Source organism: Daucus carota, chromosome 2 (genome assembly GCF_001625215.2).
Source record: "Daucus carota subsp. sativus chromosome 2, DH1 v3.0, whole genome shotgun sequence".
Taxonomy (NCBI): domain Eukaryota; kingdom Viridiplantae; phylum Streptophyta; class Magnoliopsida; order Apiales; family Apiaceae; genus Daucus; species Daucus carota.
The window spans coordinates 21,202,687-21,226,559 of NC_030382.2; the positions used below are offsets into that span (position 1 = coordinate 21,202,687).

The window sequence follows — 23,873 nt, forward strand, 5'->3', positions numbered from 1 at the left end:
CCAAATAATACTTCAGCCGTTCCAGTGGTTTGTCTAACACCACCTCGACTGTGAACCTTTATTATATTATATAAGGAGTCTGACAATCTAATCTTCTGCTATCCCATTTGATACTAGATTGTCTACAATATATAATATACAGACAATGTGAAAACATGCATTCAAGATTCTCAAATAATTGTTATATACTTCAAACGAATATTTTAGTATAACCCTAACAGGTAGTAACATTGAAACTTGTATTAAATTTGAATTGGATAAACAAGGAGAATAAAATGATAAAATAACTAATTTCGGGAAGGGAAATACTATACCGAGAGCAAAGTTTTTATATCGAGAGCAAACAAATATGAAAAGACAAAACTGACCTCGTGCATACACAATTACAACAAAAAGAAAAAAAAAATGTAAGGAATAATTTCGTCTTTTCATACTTTTTCAGCTCTGGATATGAAAATTTGTTCTCGATATAATATTTCCTTTTGGGTTCTCGATATAATATTTCCTTTTGGGAAATGGATATAAATAATGCATTGTATTCATTGACATTAGCCAAGAAACAATAGCTTGAACTTCCTAATTCAGCATCCAAGTGGGGAAGCTCTGTTATTGATAATTAAGTTCCACTTATTACACAGAAAAGCTGCAGGATCATCTTACAGCTATTATTTCATAAATTAAGTTGGCACATGAAATCTTGATACGAGATGAATCATGGACAGACGTATATTTTAGGTCGAATGTAGAGAACATTTTTCCTCTGCAAAGTTAAGCCATTCACAGTCTCCTCGTCGACGTCTAGGATTGTCATCCCATCAGGCAGCTCCCAGTCGAATGCGTAAAGAACATTAGCAAGTGCAAGCTCCACATTCCTCGCTCCCAGGTTGAGTCCAGGGCATTGTCTTCTCCCAGCACCGAATGGAACGTACTCGAAATGCTGTCCTTTGTAATCGATGTCAAGCCTTTCCAAGAACCTTTCGGGTTTAAACTCGAAGGGCTCTTTCCAATCCTCCGGGTCTCTTCCAATTGCCCACATGCTTACAAACACCAGGGTTTTGGGCTTGATCTTGTACATATGAGCTTCATCTTCGCCGATGACAGAGCTTCCCATCGTTTCTCGGGGAAGTAGAAGTGGACCAGGAGGGTATAAGCGCATCGTCTCCTTCACAACGGCTCTCAAGTAAGGGAGATTCTGAATGTCATCTTCGTCTATCTTCCCTTTCTTTCCCATTACTCTTCTTATTTCTTCTTGAACTTTCTTCATCACTCCCGGGTTGCGCATTAATGCTGTCATCGCCCATGTGAGCACAGTTGCCGTTGTCCCAGTTCCAGCAACTATTATATCCTGCAAAACATCCATACTGACAGCTATTAATCATGCATCCATGTAATTCACGGATATATTGTTTTACTTAGCCTAAGAATCCATATAATATCGACTCGTTATACAATTTTAATTTTTTATCATTAGTTTTCTGAGCTTCATGAGGAGACTTTTAATAAATTTTCATGTAATTGTTATAAACCACATCTCAAACAAATAATTTTCTGGTCTTTCAAATAAAAGAAAGAGAGTAGATATGAGTTATGCCTCCAGAAGTTCATAAAGACATGAAATATTGAGCCCCATTAGTTGTGAGTCATTTTTTTAGCTTTGTGTGAAGTCAGATTTTTAAATTTTTTGATACTCGTATTTATCAGGGGTGAGCAAAGCAGCATATCATGTTCAGTTGTTAAATATCAAACCAAAAATTCCATATTCTGGATTCTAAATAATAATTCTGGTCCTAGTTCCGACCAAACGCATATTTTTTTAACCAGATCACTTCAGATTATTCGGTTCCAAATTAGTTAATATTTTTTTAGTTTAATTTGTAAGTCGTTAATCAATTTAATTGCAGTTTCTCATTATATTTAATTTTGTAAATTATGGATTGATTATTGGTACACTAAGAATTAAAATTTTTTGACTCTAATATAAGTAACTTATTCCTCCTTTTTTAATTTTATTTTAACCAGATAAAATTACAATTCAATTCTTTATACTAAGTCTCGCAACGCATTTTGCTATTATCTTCACATGTCTTCATAAGTTATGATATTTTAAAACCATGTTTTATCAATATTATATTATTTAGATATATTTTTTGACACCAAATTTGATGTCTTTGTCACTGTTCTCATATCTGTAATTTTTTTTAATAATTGTTAATAACACATCGAATTTTGAATTCATAAGTTTAAAATCAAAAATAATCTAAATAAGAATATTCTTTCACTTACTTTATTACATATCCTCCAAAATATTGTAATCTCATTATAAATCATCTTTTATAATAAAATAATTAATATGACACGGTACTTCTTGAAAAACCAGTGATTTTTTCTTTAAAAGATGTAAGCGTTTCGGTTTAATATGTGCTTACTTAAAAAATTAATTTTATTTAACATAATATGATATATATGTTTCACTATTTGTCTTTATTAATCTTATTCATTCTAAATATAGTTTTTTAATAAAAAAAAATGGATCGAATTCGGATTAGCGAGTGCATAAGAAGTTGTGATCTGGATCGGATTCGGATTTATTGGTAAAATCTCGAATGAAGGTCCAGTTTGACAATTTTTGTGTTAACCCCCAGTTTTTGGGCATGTTCCTTGCATTCATGATATAAAAATTTTCTGAGTGACCTTTATCTAGATTGTGGTAATATTGTTGATAATGTTTTTCTGAATCCACGGTCTATTTGTTAGAAATTGCATATGAGAAATAATATACTGTATAAGCAAGTATGTGATATGATAGTATGTTGAAAAAAATTCTTTGTTAAAATATCATGAGCTCGTAATAGAGAAATTTTTAAAAAAATAATTGTCACAATATCGCGATGTGTATTTTCTTCTAAACATTTAAATTAATCGATATGTAAATTAGAGTTGTCTCTTACGGTAGTTGACATTGGATCCTACCTTAGAGCTCTTTTAAGTGAATGAGATGCACACCCTTAAATTATTTTTATTTTATTTTATTTAATTTTAGGATATACTTAAATATAGAACTACTCCACATATGTTTTATCAAATATTAGTGTTGTAAGATCAATCTTGATACTCGTTTAAACTATTAAGTTAGATTCGAATTCGTTCATTTTTATGCGAATATGAATTATATCTACTTTTAGCAATCCAGAATTAAGATGATCATCATAATAGAATAATGATCATCCAGAATTATTAGAAATATTAGTTAAAGTTATGCAATATATCAACATGATTCTATAATAGAATAATGATCATCCAGAATTATTCTGCCGCGGAATCAATTACGAAAATAAACGTTTTTCTTTAAATTTTAAATTTTAAATTCTATTTTTATATGTAATTCTATAATAGAATTTATGATAAACTTGATGATTTACAATCGTGTACTATGTAACTCCATATATAAGTCCCTGGAATGTTGGCATATATATATATATATATATATATATATATAATATAGAGAAAAGTTCTATGGAGACTGTATTTTGTGGAGGATGGAGAGACTTAATCACAGCCATCCAATCTTTAAACATCCAAAGGCTCATGTTAGTTGTAGATATTTGTTTTCATTTATTTCTTTTTTTAAAAACATAAATGCATTCTAAAACTCACGTAACTTACAATCTGTTACAGTTTTTTTAGGAAACAGTACAATATCTTTTAGAAACTGAAGAAACCATTAAAGCTTGTCCAGCACTTAGAAACAACATTGTCTAGGGACAAACCAATATATTTATAATCTCCCAAAATACGGCAAGACACAAGTCTTGCATATGAGTAACATTGCATGACACCAAGATAGTACTCTATGTGCCTGATATTCGCAAGAACCTTGTGTCCGGTTCCTTTGTTGAATAAGCATGGCTTTCGTATTGTAATAGAGTCTGATACGGTAATTTTGTCTAAGAGTGGTATGTTTGTTGGCAAGGGCTATGTAACCGATGGGCTTTTTATGCTCAATGTGATGCCTGTTAAAGACGATAATGTAATGAAGAATTCTTCTGCTTACTTGCTTGAGTCTCCTAATCTATGGCATGCTAGATTAGGACATGTAAATTATGACACTTTATGAAGATTAAGTGCAAAAGAATACATACCAAAACTGACTATCGATTCAAAACATAAGTGTGAAACTTGTGTTGAGGCAAAATTAATGAGATTATCTTTTAAACGTGTGGAAAGAAACACCAAAGTGCTGGACCTAATACATAGCGATATATGATTTAAAATTCGCTCCAACAAGAGGAGGAAACAAGTATTTTATTACATTCATAGATGATTGTACAAAATACTGCTATGTATATTTGCATAAAAGCAAAGATGAAGCTATGGATAAATTTAAAATCTATAAGGAAGAAGTTGAGAGACAACAAACTGAGACAATCAAAACGATACGTAGCGATCGTGGAGGTGAATATGTTGAACCTTTTGGAGAATTCTGTTCACAACATGGTATAATCCATGAGGTCACTGCACCATACTCCCCTCAGTCAAATGGAGTGGATGAGAGGAAGAATCGCACTCTCAATGAGATGATGAATGCGATGTTGCTAAGCTCTGGACTTCCGCAATTGATGTGGGGGGAAGCCATCTTAAGCGCGAATAATATTTTAAATATTACGATGCGCAAGAATAAGGATGTGAGTCCTTATGAAATGTGGGAGAAAAAGAAATCGAGTTACAAACACTTGAAAGTGTGGGGGTGCATTGCAAAGGTACTGATCCCTACACCTAAGAAGGTGAAGATTGGTCCAAAAACCGTGGATTGTATCTTCATCGGATATCCTCCACATATATAGTACAACATATCAGTTTCTTGTTTATGATTCTAAGATTCCAGAGATTCAAAAGAATACGATTATGGAATCAAGGAATGCCTCATTCTTTGAGACTACGTTTCCTTGTAATCCAAGAAATGAGCACCCCACGACATCTAAAGGAACTCATGAATCTATAGATGATGAAAATGAGAATGATGAAAGTGAAGATGAAAATGTGGGGGTTGTGAGGAGGAGCAAAAGACAACGAACGGAGAAATCCTTTGGGTCTGACTTCATGACCTATTTGCTCGAGGAAGGAGATCCGAAAACCTATAAGGAAGCGGTTACCTCACCCGATGGACCTATGTGGAAAGAGGCCTTAAAAAATGAAGTTGATTCTATCCTATAGAATCATACTTGGAAATTGGTGGACTTGTCAACTAGTTGTAAAGCACTAGGTAGCAAGTGGGTTTTCAAGAAGAAGTTGAAAATAGACGGCACTATCGATAAGTATAAGGCCAGAATTGTAATCAAAGGATACAAGCAACACAAAGACCTTGATTACTTTGACACATATTCTCCAGTGACGAGAATAACGTCTATAAGGATGATGTTTCAAATTTAGCAGTACATCAAATGGATGTGAAAACAGCTTTCCTAAATGGGGATGTAGATGAGGAAGTCTATATGGAACAACCTGAAGGGTTTATTGTCCTTGGACAAGAAAGGAAAGTCTGTAAATTAGTTAAATCATTATATGGTTTGAAGCAAGCGCCTATGAAATGGCATGAAAAATTTTATGAGGTCGTGCTGGCCAATGGCTTCAAAATCAATGAATGAGATAGTTGTGCTTATTACAAGGATAACGAGAGCGGTTATGTCATGATGACATTATATGTAGATGATCTACTTATTGCCGGAAGCAATGATAAAGTAATCAAATCTACAAAAGACATGTTAAAATCAAGATTTGACATGAAATACATGGGACTAGCAAATGTAGTTCTAGGAATTCAAATTTCTAGAACATCAGAGGGTCTCGCACTGAGTCAACCTCATTACGTTGACAAGATCCTTGAGAGGTTTCTTAAGGATGATACTGAGAAAGCTAGAACACCTGTGGATATGACTTTACATCTATCCAAAAATAAAGGTGTGGAGGGTCTCCCAGTTGGAATACTCTAGGATAATCGGAAGTCTGATGTACCTAATGAGTTGTACAAGACCAGACATTGCATACTCAATTAGCAAGTTGAGTAGGTTTACGAGTAATCCAAGAGCTGATCACTAGAAAGCGATCATAAGGGTACTAAGGTACCTAAGGGGAACTCGAGACTATGGACTGCACTATGGCAGATACCCAGCAGTATTAGAAGGATATACTGACGCGAACTGGATATCTAGTAAGAAGGCTCTAAAGTCTATGAGTGGCTACGTGTTTACACTAGCTGGAGCAGCAATATCATGGAAATCCTCCAAACAAACGGTAATAACTCATTCCATAATGGAAGCTGAGTTCGTGGCTCTAGATAAATGCGCCGAAGAGACTAAATATCTACGCCAATTTCTGGAGGATATTTAAAGATGGCCGAGGCCTGTGACTGCAATAGGGATACACTGTGATAGTCAATCCGCTATTGGCAGAGCACAATGTATAATGGGAAGTCCCTTCATATACGACGACATAGTTCCATTAGACAATTAATCTCAACCGGGATTATCACTATTGACTATATACCATCAAAGGATAATATTACAGATCCGCTAACCAAAGGGTTATCGAGAGAAGTGGTTAAGAAATCATCGAGAGGAATGGGTCTTAAGCCTATCGCTTAACGGGATCATGGTGGACACCTAACCATTGCTGACTGGAGATCCCAAGAACTTGGTTCAATGGGACAACTAAATCATGATGACCAAATCACTGTAGGGGTAACCCCAGGCCTATTCCCATGATGAAGAAACAGTGAGACCCGTAAGGTACGAGGTTATGCCTTGAGTTTTTAATGATCTTTAGTGAATACATGGAGTTGTACACGCATGGAATTCAGTTGAGTAAACGCGGGTTACTCTATAAGATAAAGATCACCTGTGTGGGAGAGAAGTGGGGCCGCTTCAAAGGAGAATTCCTGCAGAACCAGGACGATGTTCCATGGCCAAAATGGACATACTCATGAGAGCTGAACGAGTCAGAAAGGATATAGTGATAAGTATATCATCGTTTACACAAACGGTCGAATAGTTCAAGGACAAGCACGTCTACTGTCTACCAGTAAAGTCGGTATACTTACTCATGCGAAGGTTCAAGGAGCATTCTCTACCTGTCATATGCTATATCTGATCGAAGAAAATTATCACCAAGCCAAACTTTGTGTCTGTTTGTCTGGTGTGTGCTACTACTAAGATCACCAATCTCACCCATGTGGGGGATTGTTGGAAAATATGGGTATAAGCCCCATATTGGTAAATAATATTTTGAGCATTATGTGTGAGATATGATGATATCTTCTTGATAATGGAAATTATTTTTTCCAGTAAAATTTGGCTCAAATATTATGGCATAAATTAATTTGATTTTGTTTCAAATTAATTGATATGGTGTATATCTCGATATATTTAATCTGATTCTGTTTCAGATTATATATGAGATATAATAGCTTGCAAATATTTATCTGATTCTGTTTCATATTATTTATGGAATAGTGTGGCTTGCAAGTTTCACACCGATTCCATAATTAATTAATTATGGAAAAGAGTAGTGCACAAGTCTCTCTGCACCTATAAATACCCCTATAGGTTGGAGGGTTTTGAATCATCAAACACATCTTCCTCTCCCTCTCTCTCAATACCACAATCTTACCTCTCTCTGGTGATAGTCGATTCAAGCTCGCCGAAGGTGCCGTTCTTGTTAACGACATCGTAATCCATTTTATCCGGAGAAGTTTTCGTTCCACACATACGGTGAGGAGGCGAATACGCTTTAAGGAGACAGTTTCGCACTGGACTCGGATTTTCTTCATATCCTTGTGTTTAATCTGTCTCCTTCGTTCTTGTTCGGTTTCGCACACACAAACACACATATATTTGTTTTTTGCACATATTGTTCAACAATAAGTCACTTATGCATCGCCACCTAGTAAAAATAATTATTAAAAAAATGAATAATAATATTATATTATAGAAATATTTTGGAGATAATCATATTTATCATGAAAGTTCCCAAATTTTGATTCCTCGGATAAAAGAAAACAAAAACATGAATGTTGTTTTCTGTGTAGGTCCAAGTCAGTTAAGTATTGTTGAGCAGATCAGTGTGGGTCGATTTTGGCGTTTTTGATTTGTTTTGTATTCTTTCATAATTTTTTTGCAAGGTCCCGAGTTGCCTGTTTTAAGCGATTTAGGCATGAAACTCAAGTTGTTGCCCCCCAAAAAATATCAACTGAAATATGCAGTCGTGGATTCATGTATCTGGACAACATAGACTTTTACATCACTCGTCAGAATTGAAAATCATCATGTCCCATTAACATAAACCTTACATCTCTTGCACTGTATACTGAGCTTAGGCGTTCCGGAGACCCTTCTCAATCTGGGACATATGAGTTTGAGAAAGGCAAGAACATCTCCAAGTGGGTTGTGACTCGTGCTATTATATCTTATCAAAATTTAGAAAATTTATTTCAAAAACTCATTCGCACCCATTATCTAATTTTTTATATTTTTTAGATGAGAGATCTTGAAATTTGAGAAGAAAAAAAAATCTTTTTTAAAGTAAACTCTTAACTAAAAATTCACTTGGCATATTAAAATAAAAAGAGAAAGTAAATAACTCACACTTGAACCATACTCTCCCCTTATCTATAATTATAATCAAACTCTTGTGAATGGTTATATTTGTCGAACCAATATATTTGTCGAACAACTACAGATATGTGGCAAATGATAAGTCATCCGATTATCATATTAATACAATACATTTTATTTATAAAAATCTGAAATAATAATAACATATTATTTTAAAAATATATATAGCCAATATCAAACAAAATGTGTTATGGGTTTAACAAATTTTAGATAATGTCTTATAAATCCAATCTAACTGACCATTATAGTGCATCCCATTGGATAGGGGTGTCAAAAGGATAATTCGGATATGAATCTGCCTTTATCCGTTTTCGAAATTGTTTGAAGGGATAATATCTGAATCCGTATCCGATGAATGCTATCCGGATACGGATAATATCCGAATCCGAATTTGATTTTTATAAGATTTTATTTTTTATTAAAATTCAAAAAAATTGTGAAAATGAAAAATTCATTTTAAAAAATTCAGTTAAGAATTAAAGTCATTAAAGACAATTTATATTTATCCAAAAATTAATTTTTATATATTATTCAATTATAATTTGTTATATTTGAAATAATAAAAATTCAAATGATATTATGATATATGTCTATAATATTTCACAATTATATAAAATTTATATAAATATATTTTTTTATGATGTAAATGCATATATAAATATACACACTATAATAGAAATACTATAAAGTTATAGAATGATAGTATATACATAAATATATATATATATAATATTTAAATATCATATATATTTAATTTCGGATTCGGATTTTATCAAATATAAATATGTTATATCTTATATCCGGATTTGTCGTATTCGGATGCGGATAATATCCGCTTATTTCGGATATAAATAATATTCATTTTATCTCGGATACGAATACGGGTTTTTCAGATTTTTTTAACCGTGCATGACACTGAAGATGCTCTTTACATCATCCTTCACTCTCTTGTTATCTTGAAACTTCTTGAACATGCTGTTTACATCATCTTTCACTATCACTATCTCACTATCTTGATACTTCTTATTTTTTATGTCAATTATCTTCTATCTTTACTCTTTAATATTATTTAATAAATATATAAAGAAGCAATTTAGAAAATACCCATGAAGTCAACTAACTTTTGATTGCCTATATTTGGGGAAAACATTAGTATTTTAATACCGGAACTGACCAAGAGTCCGATCCTATGCATCGTATTCATTGACATCAACTTCTGGGAAACAATATATAGCTTGAACTTCCTAATTTAGCATCCAAGTGGGAAGCTCTGTTATAGATGATTAAGTTCCACTTATTACACAGAAAAGCTGCAGGATCATCTTAAAACTATTATTTTATAAATTAAGTTGGTACATGAAATCTTGATACGAGATGAATCATGGACAGACATATATTTTAGGTCGAATGTAGAGAACATTTTTCCTCTGCAAAGTTAAGCCATTCACAGTCTCCTCGTCGACGTCTTGGCTTCTCAAGCCATCAGGCAGCTCCCAGTCGAAGGTGTAAAGAACGTTAGCAAGTGCAAGCTCCACATTCATGGCTCCCAGGTTGAGTCCAGGGCATTGTCTTCTCCCAGCACCGAATGGAATGTACTCGAAATGCTGTCCCTTGTAATCGATGTCCGGCCTTTCCAAGAACCTTTCGGGTATAAACTCTAAGGGCTCTTTCCAATCCTCCGGGTCTCTTCCAATTGCCCACATGCTTACAAACACCAGGGTTTTGGGCTTGATCTTGTACATATGATCTTTATCTTCGCCAATGACAGAGCTTCCCATCGTTTCTCGGGGAAGTAGAAGTGGACCGGGAGGGTATAAGCGCATTGTTTCCTTCACAACGGCTCTCAAGTAAGGGAGATTCTGAAGGTCATCTTCGTCTATCTTCCCTTTCTTTCCGATTACTCTTCTTACTTCTTCTTGAACTTTCTTCATCACTCCGGGGTTACGCATTAATGCTGTCATGACCCATGTGAGCACAGTTGCCGTTGTCCCAGTTCCAGCAACTATTATATCCTGCAAACATCCATACTGACAGCTATTAATCATGAATCCATGTAAGGATGTGACTGTTCTCCAATATATTATTTTCCATATATATTGGCGAATAGACAAAAAAGTAATATAAAAATTTGTCTAGTATGTGCTCACGAGCATATGTTAAGCATTAAATTTTATATATTTGGGACATTTTGATTAGAATGGTTGTTGTATATTCAAGGGACTCCACTATATCAAAATTAGTTAAACTTATAATTTTTAGTGCTTAACATGTGTCATACACTAGAAAAACTGTTAACATAATAATTACCATAAGAATCGCTTTGACATGATTCATCGTCAGAGCAAAGGAAGCCGAGCTCTTGTTTCTCAGCAAAACATCAATGACATCGTCAGTCGTAGACGCGAGCCTGTCAGGTTTAAGGTGTTCATCAATAAGTTCTTGGTAGAACATATCCAACTCCACGAAAGTCCGATCCAGTCTAGCCATCATTCCAGTGAGCTTATCGATCCATCCAAACATCGGAAAATAATCCGAGACAAAAAAGTTGGAATACAAGGCTTCTATCTCAGACAAAACCCGATGGAATTTCCCGCCTTGATCGTACCTCTTTCCAAATGCAACTCTCGTGATAATCGAACTCGCGAAATCCGAAAAACATCGGTGCACATCGACCTCTTTCGAAGCTGAAGCCGCCTCCGCCAGTCCATCAATCATCCGATAAACCTCCTCTTCCCTAACAGGCCGAACGGACATCTGAGCTCTTTTCTGCGTAAATAATTCCAGTGTGCAAAACTTTCTCACATCCCTCCAGTGCTCACTGTACGGCGAAAACGCCATTTCCAGTCCATTATATGACATCTTTTGCTGACCAGTCATCGCAGGCTTGCTACTATAGATGGCATCTTGAGTTTTCAGCACTTGTTTCGCCATTTTCGACGATGATACAACTAGGGCTGGGACTGAGCCTAAGTGTAACGTCACGAGAGACCCGTATTTCTTGGAAAGTTGCCAGAAATGCTCGTGATTCGAAGAGGCTTTGTATAACTGGTGCATGTTCCCGATCAAAGGAAGGCCTGGTGGACCTGGTGGTGATGGAAGATCATCTTTCTTTATGTGTTTCAAAGATAAATATAAGAAAGCCAGGGGAAAGGCAATAACAAGAACTATCACTAGTAGATCCATGTGTAAAACCTCAAAAAAGAGCTGGCGTGGAAGTATACACATTCAACTTCTTTATATTCATGAAATTGTGTTAATTAACTGTACATGTTCTGGCTTTAAAACCCCCACTTGAAACTGTTTCTAATGTAACAAGTAATGTAATAAGTCACAAATAGGTCCCAAACTAACTTAAAATCAAAAGCTAGTTGCATGTACTTTTCTAGTGAATAAATTCTTTCAAACATTTTTTTTCAAAAATTATTCATATAATATAAATTATCTATAAATCATTTTTATTTTTATTATCATATTTTATATAACTCATAAATTATTAAAAAATCAAAAATATATAAACATATATTTTAAACTTCTAACTTAAATCACCTTAAGTGATAAATTCAGTCAAATTGACTTTAAATCATATGCAACTTTTTGTCTCATATGGTTGGCAGGAATTTTTTGTCTGCTCTGCGGTCCAATTGTTTTCATCGTGCCAAGGTTTCTGCGGACACGCTTTATGATTATATAAATTATTTTAATATTTCTCTTTTTTGAACAAAATTAAATATTTAAGTAAAAATATTTTTTATATAATTCATGAATTATATTTTATAAACATTTTAAAGCACAAATCAGACACGAAGAATATACATAAATTATACAAAAAATGTACTAATTACTTATGTGTACTGAGTATAATTCCTAAAACTGAAATTAATTAAGGTATTATCCTTTTTATTATATATAGATTTTCTCAATTCTGATAATAAAAATCGTTGTACATATTGTATAAAAACGGTGATTACTGCAGTAAAATTAGTGATACCCGTAATCATAAATAGTGATAGGGAAACAGGTTTCTAATTTTTATTATAAGAGTGGTTTCTATTTGATCATGAGCCTATATATATTAAATACAAACTTAGACTAAAAAACCTATGTAATACAAATTAATGATAATCTATTAATTACTATACAAATATTCCTAGTTCGCTTTGCGGCACATATATAAGATTCAGATTTTTCGGAGGTATCAAACAAATTTTCAAATAATATTTATATATTTTTAAAAATTGTATAAACACTTTTATAATTTTATCAAAACAAAATGATAGAAATATAAAATTTTTTTAAAAAAGACACGGGTCTCATCTCTCTTCCTAGATCCATGCTAACCGCTAGTATCATGAAGCGATCTGTACAAGGGGCAGGACTTGGGAGCAAACAAACTCATTTTTGTAACTTCCGAAATTTATTTTTTTATTTTTTCTTTTATAAATGAAAATTTCATATATTAATTTTAATTTGCAAAAATAAAATTTTAAAAATAAGTCACGTATCTATGCGGTCAATGAACCTTAAATTGTGTGCCCAAAGTCAACGGGGCCATTTAATTTGGGATGGAGGGAGTATTTCTGTCGTTTTAATTACCTAACATTTAACTGTTATTTCATGTATATAAATAAAAGTCAAACTACTATTTTACACGTAAGTTACCTTATTTTATAGCTTCAATGCATAAGCTACGATCTGTCTGTACGTACATAGCATTTAAACTATTATTCTATATACATATAAAGTTCAAACTAATATTTTATATGTTAGTTGCCTTACATTTCACATTCACATTGCATATAGTGTAATCACACAGAATCCACATTTTTCTCTCCACACCATCATTTTAAAAATATCTTCGATCGAAAAATTCTACTTTTGTGGGCTTGCATGTCATGCTCGAGAAAAACTTCACGGTATTTTTGCCTTTCTCGCCGAGATTTATAAATAAAAATTAATTTATTCAAATTCAAATCATTTTTATAAAGAAGTTATAAATTGATTTTTGACTTATAAAGCGAGATATCTGTAATGTTGAATGTAAAAATATGAAAAGTTAAAAATGCTGATTGTTTAAGAAACTTGAAAAATATCAATGTTTCAATTCTTTTTTGAAAAATTGTCAAATTTTTTCATTTAATCTATTTAAATTAATAATTAAATAAAATTAATTTTAAATTATAATTTAATTTGATATAATTAAAGCAGACGACTAATATGAATAATTTAATATAATTTAGTTGGTAATTGTGTCCGTACGCATCTCAATAATTTAGAAGAGTAACCAGAAAGTTCTCATTATTGAACTATTGTCATTGAATATTATTATAGGACCTAATAATTCACACTATGGTACACGTTTCTGCCCGAACATTTCTAATTAACACAACCAGGGATGACAGGTAAAAACCTCTCAACCACAAACCTCGGTAGTGATTAATGATGTGGCAAACCGAAATTATATATTTTTTAAATATTTATCAAAGAAGATAAATACTAACATTAGAATATAAAGTTAATATTTATATTTCAATGAAATAAAATATCAATTGAGACTAATGTTAATCGATCAACATATGAATACAAGCAACTTGGAACTATACATTATACTAGTATGTGTGCCCGCTTCGCAAGGGCATGCAAAATGTTTCTAATAAAAAATGTTTATATAAATTTAATATTACCTCAAAATATTCTAGAGAAAACGTTTTTGTGTATATTAAATGAGAAATCATTATGAAACGTTTATTTGAAATTAATTTATATAAATGTTACTGAATAGACTAATTTTCATATTTTGTAAAATATTGTTTGTTATTTATTATGTAATTGTTTTTTCATTTGCAAACTCACATATTTTTTTTTTGATAAGTTATGCGGATTTTGTTACAAAAATATAATTTCTCTTTTGCAATTCATTCCTACACAAAACTAACCAAAGTTTAGTTACACCAAAAAGCAGTATCAGGTACCGTTCTTCATTATAGCTTATGTTTACTTATTTACTGTTCATCACTGTTAGGAATCAATAATTTTTGATGATAAAATAAACATTTTGTAACATGTCTTACTTAGAATCTTTATCAAATTTCAGTTGTAATTGTTATAATTTTGTCTTTGTGAATTATCAACGGATGGGTAGAATAGGATGGCTAATTGTAAATATCCAATGCCATGTAATTTTATCTAAGTGAAGGATATTCAACTGATGAGATGTAACTATTCAACTGATGAAGACTGGACCATGTTTCAACTGATGAAAACCAAGCATTCAACTGAAGACAAAGTATTCAACTGATGATGCTAAGGATTTTCAACTGATGAGACTGGAACAACATTCAACTGATGAAGTTTATAATTCGTTCAACTGATGAGTCTAGCGCAACATTCAACTGATGAAGTCAAGAGCAGTTGAAAGTAACCAGAACTTTCAACTGATGAAACAAAGAGCAGTTGAAAGTGACTAGAGCTTAAGTCTGACAAATCACATGGATCGAAAATCACATGGATCGAATTACACTAAAATGGACATGGAAGCGTGATTAGGAAAATAAAGAAGAAGCAGAAACATTCTTATCTCATGCAATGCAATCTGGATCAAATCAAGATGATGGTCAAAGATGAAGACATCTCAGAAAGCATGCATAAGACAAAGATGTGCATCATTGTTTTTAGATTAGAGTGCATTTTGTAATCTAGCTAAAAGCTTTGTAAAACTTGGAGTATATAACGAAGTTAGAAGCATCAGTTGAACTTGTTCGAAACACTTGAGAGAAAATCTGAGAGTTAGAATTTGTTTGAGTGATGAACCAGCAGCTGTGCGAATTGTAATCAATCCACAGATTCTTCAATATAAAATCTCACGGGTGGATCATTCAATCCACCCGTATTTTTAATACTTGGTGTTTTCCATTTGCTGTATTTAAAATGTTTGTTCTTGAATCTTTTAAATTTGTAAAAGATTGTATTCAACCCCCCCTTCTACAATCTTTCTTATAGTTGGTGTAAAATAACAATTGGTATCAGAGCCAGGTTCCCAACAAACAGGGAAAAAGATCAACACTGCTAAAGAAAGATGGGAAAGAAGGATGCTGGAGTGAAGATTCCTGTTCTTGACAAAGACAACTACTTTCACTGGAAAGTAATAATGCATCTGCATTTGTTGTCTATTGATGAAAGCTATGTTAACTACATTGAGAAAGGACCTCATGTCCCAATGAAGGTCTGCACTAGTATGGGAGCTGATGGTGAGGATATGGTAGGAAAAATGGTTCCAAAACCTATCCATGTGTATTCTCATGAAGATACTGATGAAGTGCACAAAGACAAGAAAACCATGAACCTCTTGTTTAATGGTTTAGATCAAGAAATGATTGATAGTGTCATTAGCTGCACAAGTGCAAAAGAAGTTTGGGATACCATCAGGACCATCTGTGAAGGGAATGAGCAAGTAAGAGAAAACAAGATGTAGTTGCTGATTCAACAATATAAGTCATTCCATTTTAAGGCTGGTGAAGGTTTGAGTGACACATTTAACAGATTTCAAAAATTGTTAAATGGTCTAAAACTCTTTGGAAGAGTATATCAAGTTAAGGATTCAAATTTGAAATTCTTAAGAGCTCTTCCTAAAGAATGGAAACCTATGACAGTCTCTCTCAGAAACACTCAAGAATTCAAAGACTATACTCTTGAGAGACTGTATGGAACTTTAAAAACTTATGAGCTTGAAATGGAACAAGATGAAGAGATTGAGAAAAGCCAAAAGAAAGGGCATTCATCTGTGGCTCTAGTTGCATCCCTTGATGATACTGTCAAGGACAAGGGAAAGTCTCAAGTTGAAGAAACTGAGAAGTTGGTCAAAGAAGAGAGCTCAGAGTCAAGCAAGGGAAAAGGAAAAGAGAAAGATATAGTTGATTCTGGTGAAGAAAGTGATGGAATTGACACTACACCATAAAAGGCTTATAGCAACGCGGAGAAACCATTGCGCAAAGTGCTATATATGTTGCAATAGGTTCAATAGCAACAAAAGTGCCAAATTTTGGCGTTGCATCTGACCGCGTTGCAATTGGTGGATTTAGCAACAAATATATCCCCATACAGCAATGAAATTAGTTTATTGCAATAAATCGATATAGTAACAAATGTTTGTCTACAGCAACGCATTCCTTGTATTGCATTAGCTTAATTTTGTTTCATTTGGATGACTTTAAGGCAACAAATATTAGACCAATTGCAATGAATTTTAACCAAGATTTTCGCCCGTATTGCAATATTTTAATATATTTTTGTGCAACAGATTTCGATGCAATAGCAACAAATTTTTTTTAAAAAAAATGAAAAGGTCATTGCTGCAAATAGAAATAGCCAGGCATATAGCCACAAATTTCAATTGTCACAAATTTCCACAGTCAATTCAGAATTCTAATTAGCATCAAGTAGCTGCCAACAATCCAAAAGCGGTACCATGACCGTGACAATATAGTCTAGACATAATTCTAAGTCGCATACTTAAATAAGCCATATAAGACATAATTTAAACAAAAGACTTAGTCTACTAGCTAGACGGAGCTAGATAATTGCTAAGTTAATGATATACGACATAACAGAGGATCAGCTAGGCAGAGCCATCTCCATCATCTGAACCGATCTCATCATCTCCGTAATTGGCAGATCCATCCCCATCGCCTACATCATCATCATCTTTGTCACTGGCAGATCCTTCCCCTTCTTCATCGTCCTCATCATCTGATCCATCAGTTTGGCCACACAATTCTTCTACATTGACATTTAAAGTGGGATTCATTTCTGCAAGTCTCCCCAAAATTTTCCCGAGTTTCTTATTCATCTTGTCATCCATTTCAGCAGCTATTTCTTTTCTCATCTTTTCCAGGTCTGCAGAATCTGTGTGACCAATATTTTCCGGTTGTTTCTTTGCAGATTTCCTTGTTCTGCCGGTTCTTCCTATCAACCAGTTTGGTCCATGAGCTTCAAAATCAATCTCAGCTTCATCCTCATCATGATCAGATGGACGTTCTTCCAAATTTTCATCATTTTCCTTTTCCTTTTCTTTTTCCTTTTCCTTTTCCTAAAAGTATGCCAATGCATTAGTAGAGTTGTAGACACATAATCGGACAAAAAAAGTGAATATATATATATATACACACTATTTAATTAATACCTTCTTTTTATGACCCTCGCGTGTTTTTGTATACAACTCACGCTTGGCAGAACCTTCACCATCCAACTGAGCAATTTTCTATGATAAAAGAACATGCATGAGTATTTGTACAGAAATGAAATAGAATGCAGAAGAAATATTCTAGTGACTTAACATACCAATTCACTACGAAGCTGGGCAAAACTCTTACGACCAGCAGTATGAGTATCAATCACCTTCTTCCGATTTGCTATATTTTTTCCAGCTTTTTCCTCGACAAAATCATCATTCCAGTACCTCAGCAGAGCCATGAACTGTTCCAATGGAATATTTGCAGGCTTGCTTTTGATACGGTCCATGTCATTGTTGAACTTCTTAAAGCATCGAGACTTAATTCGGCTTTTGTATACCCTCCAGTTGTCATCAAGCGTCCTCAATACCCAATCTTTCCCTTCGTCAGGAATAATGTACTTTGTCTAGTGAAGTCATTGATTAAAAATTTTAATTAATCATGTATTAAATAACTAGCAATTAGTTAATTTAACAAATATAGTGAAAAAGAACAAGACAATTATAAAAAAACATATAGCTTTTTACCCTGACATATTCCCACCAGCCATTTTTTTCTTCCTCTGGAACTTTAGAACAATTAACAAAATCAAGTGGAATATATAATCTTGCTATTGTCCCCAAGAAACTGCTCAATTCAGTAACTACTTTATCTTTCCTTGAGTATGGCTGAAAGTCAGAATTTAAGGAAACTACTGGCCTATCTTCGAGCTTCCTTGTGAACACATGATTCATCTTTGTAGGTCCTCTGCGCCTTTGATTTTTATTACTACTTTCACCTATATAAAAGAAGACACAAATAATTAGTTCAAGAGATCATTATTTATACTTGAGTGAAACCATTATTTAAATATGACAATAAACCTGTCTCAAATACACTTTCGATGATGGGCGCATTAGCCCCCTGATGACCCTCCACAATAGTCGCAGCCTTGTCATTTGTTTTTTGCTTTTTCACACCCCTTTTCTTTTCTGCTTGCATTGATAAGTAAGTATCCATCGTACCAATTCCCTGATTGTTAGGAACCCTAATCAGTGTGGTAAGATCAACCGGTAGTGGAGGGGGTGGAGGGAGTATTGGATGGGGGAGTACTGGTGGTATATTCTCCCCATCAGCAGCCTAGCAAAAACACAAAAAAATAGGTAACCTCAAAATACAATCCAGAAATATATTAAAAAAAAAGAAAGTTAAATAAAACTAGCCATGTACCTTTTCAACATTGTTAACTGATGAACGGGTCACTCGTTTGACCGTGACCTCCTTCTCCTTTAGAATTTTCTTTTTTTCCTACAAAATGAAAAATGGTCAAACATTAAAACTACGATTCCATATATGATATTATTTATGGAAAAAAAACAATGTCATACACTGAAAAGAATAACATGCACATCTTCCTCTTCACTTAAACTGTAATGTCCAGAAACATACGGCCTATCAAAGTTCAGTTCCAGATCTGACCATACCTCTACAACCTTTTTTCTTTTATTCTTTTTTAAATTTGCAGCTTCGACCAGATCAGCAGCCTTCTCCTTCAATTTAAGTCTTTCTGCTTCTTTCCGGACTTCTTCCACCCTCATCCTTCTCTTCAATTCATAATCTGCAACCTTTTCCTACAAATGAAGCAACAAATTATAAACTGAAAAATATGTGTGATATCTTATGATATTATGAGATGAAAAGAACCAATTACCGTGCCACTTTCTTTTTCCTTCTCATTCTGAGTTAAATGATCTGCCTTCTCCTTTTCAGTTGATTTCATTTTCTCCTGAGGCTCACTTGCATTTTTCTTCTCATTTTCACTTTCTTTTTTCCTTTTTCTGTTACTCTGTTGATCTGCGGGTTTCTTTTCAGTATTTCTTTTCTTCTCCAGCTCATATGCATCCCTGGCCAACTTGTTTTTTTCTACTTGTTGTTGTTTAAGATCCTGAACTGTCACAAAATTTCGTTTCACCTGGGAATCAACACCTGGAACAAGAGTACAAGAAAAAAAAGATATAAATGCAGAAGCAATTTAAAAATTATTCACAAAACAAGAAATGTAGCAAAGTACAGTTTAATTACCTTCAAAAAATGAAGTCCTTGGCCTTACAATTACATGGGGTTGGGTCTGACTTAAAGGCTCAATCGACTTGTCAATAACCGTGTCGACATACAGATCTAAGTAAGAACCATTGCTCATACCTTGTCCAAGACGAATTGCATCTGCATCCGTATCGATTAATTTCCAGCCACCGCCTTGTTTCTTTACATATACTCCTCCAATTTCATTATATCCAAGATCATCTTTTACATATTCCATGATTACCGTGTAGGAAAATTTATCAGGGTCAACAGCTTCAGCAATGGTGAAACAGCTTCCACGAGAGTACTTGTTTTTCTGAAACTCTCCCTTGTGGTAGAACCTGAGAAAAAAATAGTTGTCTGCCATTTCCTGAAAATAAGATAAACAACACAAGGTCATTAGTCCACATATTTTTCTTATATAAACAGGGCATGAGTTAACAAGTAAATCAGTAATCACTACAAGAAGAAATCATTACAAACAAAGCATTCATTACAAACAAAAGTATTCATTACAAACAAAAGTATTCATTGAATTACAAGAAAAGGAAAATGACATAGCAAAAACTAGGAACATTAATCAGTCTAATTCATTCAATATCTTCATCATCAGCTTCATCTCCACTAAACGATTCACGGCACATTTCACCCGGCATGTCATCCTTGCACCAACTAACATCATCACGCTGGTTCTGCATTTTAAAGTTCAATCCTGTATCATGCACAGTGGGTCCATAAACATCCTCCAAGACATCAGTTTCGATGCCTATATTATCGTACTCCTTAGGTAATTTCTTTACAACAAAATGCAGATTATTTTCAATACAATCTTGAATATAGAAAATTTGTTGTACTTGAGTAGCTAGAACAAAAGGATCATCCTTTTGAATATTTTTAGAGAAATTGACGCGTGTAAGGCCATAACAGTCCTTATCCTTTTCATACCAACAACATCTGAATAGAACTACTGTGATTGCTCCCCAATAATCTACTTCAATAATTTCTTCGATTGCTCCAAAGTAAGTAACATCCCCAATTGTTGGATTTTTATCTTTAGAACTCGCAAAACAGGTGGTTAGTGCTGTCAAAATGACACCGCTATTTTGTGTAGTACACTTGGCATCTCTTTTCTTGGTGTGGAATCTGAACCCATTTACGACATGGGCAGAATACTTTTTAGCTGCGCGTTGAGGGCCCCTTGACAAATTTAACAATTCTGATGAAGGTTCTTTCAATTTTTGCACCTCATCTTTCAACCAGTGGTGAAATTTTACTGTATGTGATTTTTCTCTTGCATATTTCTTTGACTTCCCATGACTTTCAATTAAGGTATGATGTTCCCTATTATTTAGACAACAAATTTTAATACAACATTGTACTAGTTTAAGGAATAACTACTTTATTTACTTAAATAAATACTAGGAACATATATATAAGAACGTACCCAAGTAGCTTTTCAATTTCTATGTTTCCACAGTTGAAAAGCACATATCGATGAACCTTAATCCAATCCTTGTCTTCCAACTCTACTGATTTACCATCTTTGTTTCTTCTTGACCCAATTGAGTATCCAACATGTATGTTCTGTTCATTCTTAGTTTTGATAGTATCATTTAGAAATCTAGAACAAAACGTGATACACTCATCTGCCAAATACCCTTCAGCCATGGACCCCTCCGGTTTACTCCTATTGCGGACATAAGATTTCAATTTGCACAGGTATCGCTCAATTCCGAACATCCATCTAAGGTGCACTGGTCCTCCAAATTCCAGTTCCTTACACAAATGAACTGGAAGGTGAACCATGATGTCGAAAAAGGCAGGTGGAAAGATTGTTTCTAACTGACAGAGGATTTCAATTATTTCCTCTTGCAACTTAGGAATATCCTCCAGGTCAATCACTTTGCCGCATAAACCCCTAAAAAAAGCACTCAATCTCAGCAAAGCCACTGCAACCTCTGGTTTTGAGGTCTTTACGACAGCAAATTGTAGTAAATACTGAAGCATAAAGTGTGCATCGTGACTTTTATACCCAAATATCTTTCTTTCAGCAATATGTACGCAGCGACTAATATTAGATGCAGTTCCATGTGGAAGCTTTGCATTCTTGAAAACTGAGCAGAAAAGCTCCTTTTCTTTTTTAGTCATGTCAAAAATTGCGGCCCTGATTTCATATTGATTGGTATCACCAATTCTGAGAGGGTGAAGAGCCTTACGAATACCCATTTCCTGTAGATCTTTTCGAGCACTGAGATGATCTTTCGTCCTACCGCCAAGATTCAACAGAGTCCCTAATATTTTATCACAAATATTTTTTTCTATGTGCATTAGATCTAGATTATGCCTAACCAGGTTTTTCCTCCAATATGGTAATTCAAAAAATATGGACTTCTTTTTAAAGGGACACCCTGTCTCTCGTTTCCTTTTCTTTAAGTCTCGCTTTCCGAAACAATTCTCATACCCAAATAATAGTTCTTCAATGTCCATTCCAGACAATGGAGGTGGAGAAACATCTGTTTCGACCATACCATTGAATCTTTTACAGTCGTACCTAAGCTTGTGGCCAGGAGGAAGGAACTTTCTATGATTCATGTAGACAACTTTTCGACTATGTTTCAAATAGGTTGAAGAAGTACAGTAGTGGCAATTGGGACAACCTAACTTACCTTTCGTGCTCCACCCCGATAAAACTGCATACCCCGGAAAATCACTGATGGTCCATAATAGACTCGCGTGCAACGTAAAGGTCTGGTCAGCGTGGGAATCACAAGTTTCTAAACCTATGTCCCATAATTCTTTTAACTCTGCAACCAGTGGCTGCAAATACACATCTATGTCGTTACCAGGGTACTCAGGACCCGGGATTAGTTTTGATAAAATCAAATTTTCTGGTTTCATAATCAACCAAGGAGGAAGATTATAATTGACCAGAACAACTGGCCAGGTGGAGTGACTTATATTCATTGATCGGTAAGGATTGACACCATCTGCAGCTAATCCTAACCTCACATTTCGAATTTCTGCTGCAAATTTTGAATGACTAGCATCCATTGACCTCCACCCCTCTGCATCCGCTGGATGCCTTAACTTTCCGTCTTTTGTTCGCCCCACTGCATGCCACTTCATGAGTTCAGAATACTCTTTACACATGAAAAGCCGTTGCAACCTTGGTTTTAGTGGAAAGTATCTCAAGACTTTTGCGGGAATCTTAGAGCTGTTTTCTTGTACTTTAGTAGAGCTAGGTGCACGGCTATCTTTCTTAGGGACTACCCACCTTGACGCCCCACAAAATTTACACTTAATTTCATCTTTGTTTTCAGACCAATATAACATGCAATCGTTCGGACAAGCATGTATCTTTTCATAATCAAGGCCTAAATCTCTAATCATTTTTTTGGCAACACTAAAATAAGAAGGCAGGTTTACATTCGGGAAAGCTTCCTTCAACAATTGTAAAATACCGCTGAATGCAGACTCGGTAAAACCATGACTGCACTTTAATTGGTAAAGTCTGACTATGAAGCCTAATTGCGTGAAATTTTCAGACCCGGGAAACAGAGGTTGTTTCCCTTCCTGAACAAGCTTATAGAAGTCTTTTGCAGCTTTATTCATTCCATTTCTAGCTCTACCTTCATTGCGAATCATTTCATCAAAATCATCACCTAGGCCTATACACATATCAGAATCATCCATCCCTACATCATTAGGCTTTCTAAACTTGTCGATTGACACTTCATATATCCAATTACTAAATGATGGACAAGGACCATTAAACACGAGATGTTCATATACATTGTTCGGAGAAATCCAGAAACGGTTACTGCAATCTTTGCAAGGGCAGCGTAATTCATTTCCTATGGAGAAATTATCAAACGCATTCCTAACAAAATGTGTGGCACCATTACTATAACCCTCACTGTGC

At 34.3% G+C, this 23,873-nt stretch overlaps 2 protein-coding genes across 3 annotated transcripts; both read right to left on the minus strand.

Annotated features, from left to right (window-relative positions):
• Positions 1-520: 520 nt before the first annotated feature.
• Positions 521-11,919, minus strand: LOC108192622 (6,7,8-trihydroxycoumarin synthase). Of its 2 annotated transcripts, none has more exons than XM_064086961.1 (2): positions 10,974-11,914; positions 521-1,345 (listed from the first exon to the last, which is right to left on the minus strand). In XM_064086961.1, the coding sequence occupies exons 1-2, from the start codon at positions 11,889-11,891 to the stop codon at positions 713-715; spliced, it is 1,551 nt and encodes a 516-aa protein (XP_063943031.1). In that variant the 5' UTR covers positions 11,892-11,914; the 3' UTR covers positions 521-712. The 2 variants fall into 2 exon arrangements, with proteins under 2 accessions (XP_063943031.1, XP_017227478.1); XM_017371989.2 differs by lacking the exon at positions 521-1,345 and adding an exon at positions 9,985-10,678 and having other exon boundaries at positions 10,974-11,919.
• Positions 11,920-20,541: 8,622 nt separating this feature from the next.
• Positions 20,542-23,644, minus strand: LOC108203257 (uncharacterized). The gene is made up of 2 exons (XM_064086742.1): positions 21,396-23,644; positions 20,542-21,292 (listed from the first exon to the last, which is right to left on the minus strand). The coding sequence occupies exons 1-2, from the start codon at positions 23,642-23,644 to the stop codon at positions 20,542-20,544; spliced, it is 3,000 nt and encodes a 999-aa protein (XP_063942812.1).
• Between the last annotated feature and the right edge of the window lie 229 nt (positions 23,645-23,873).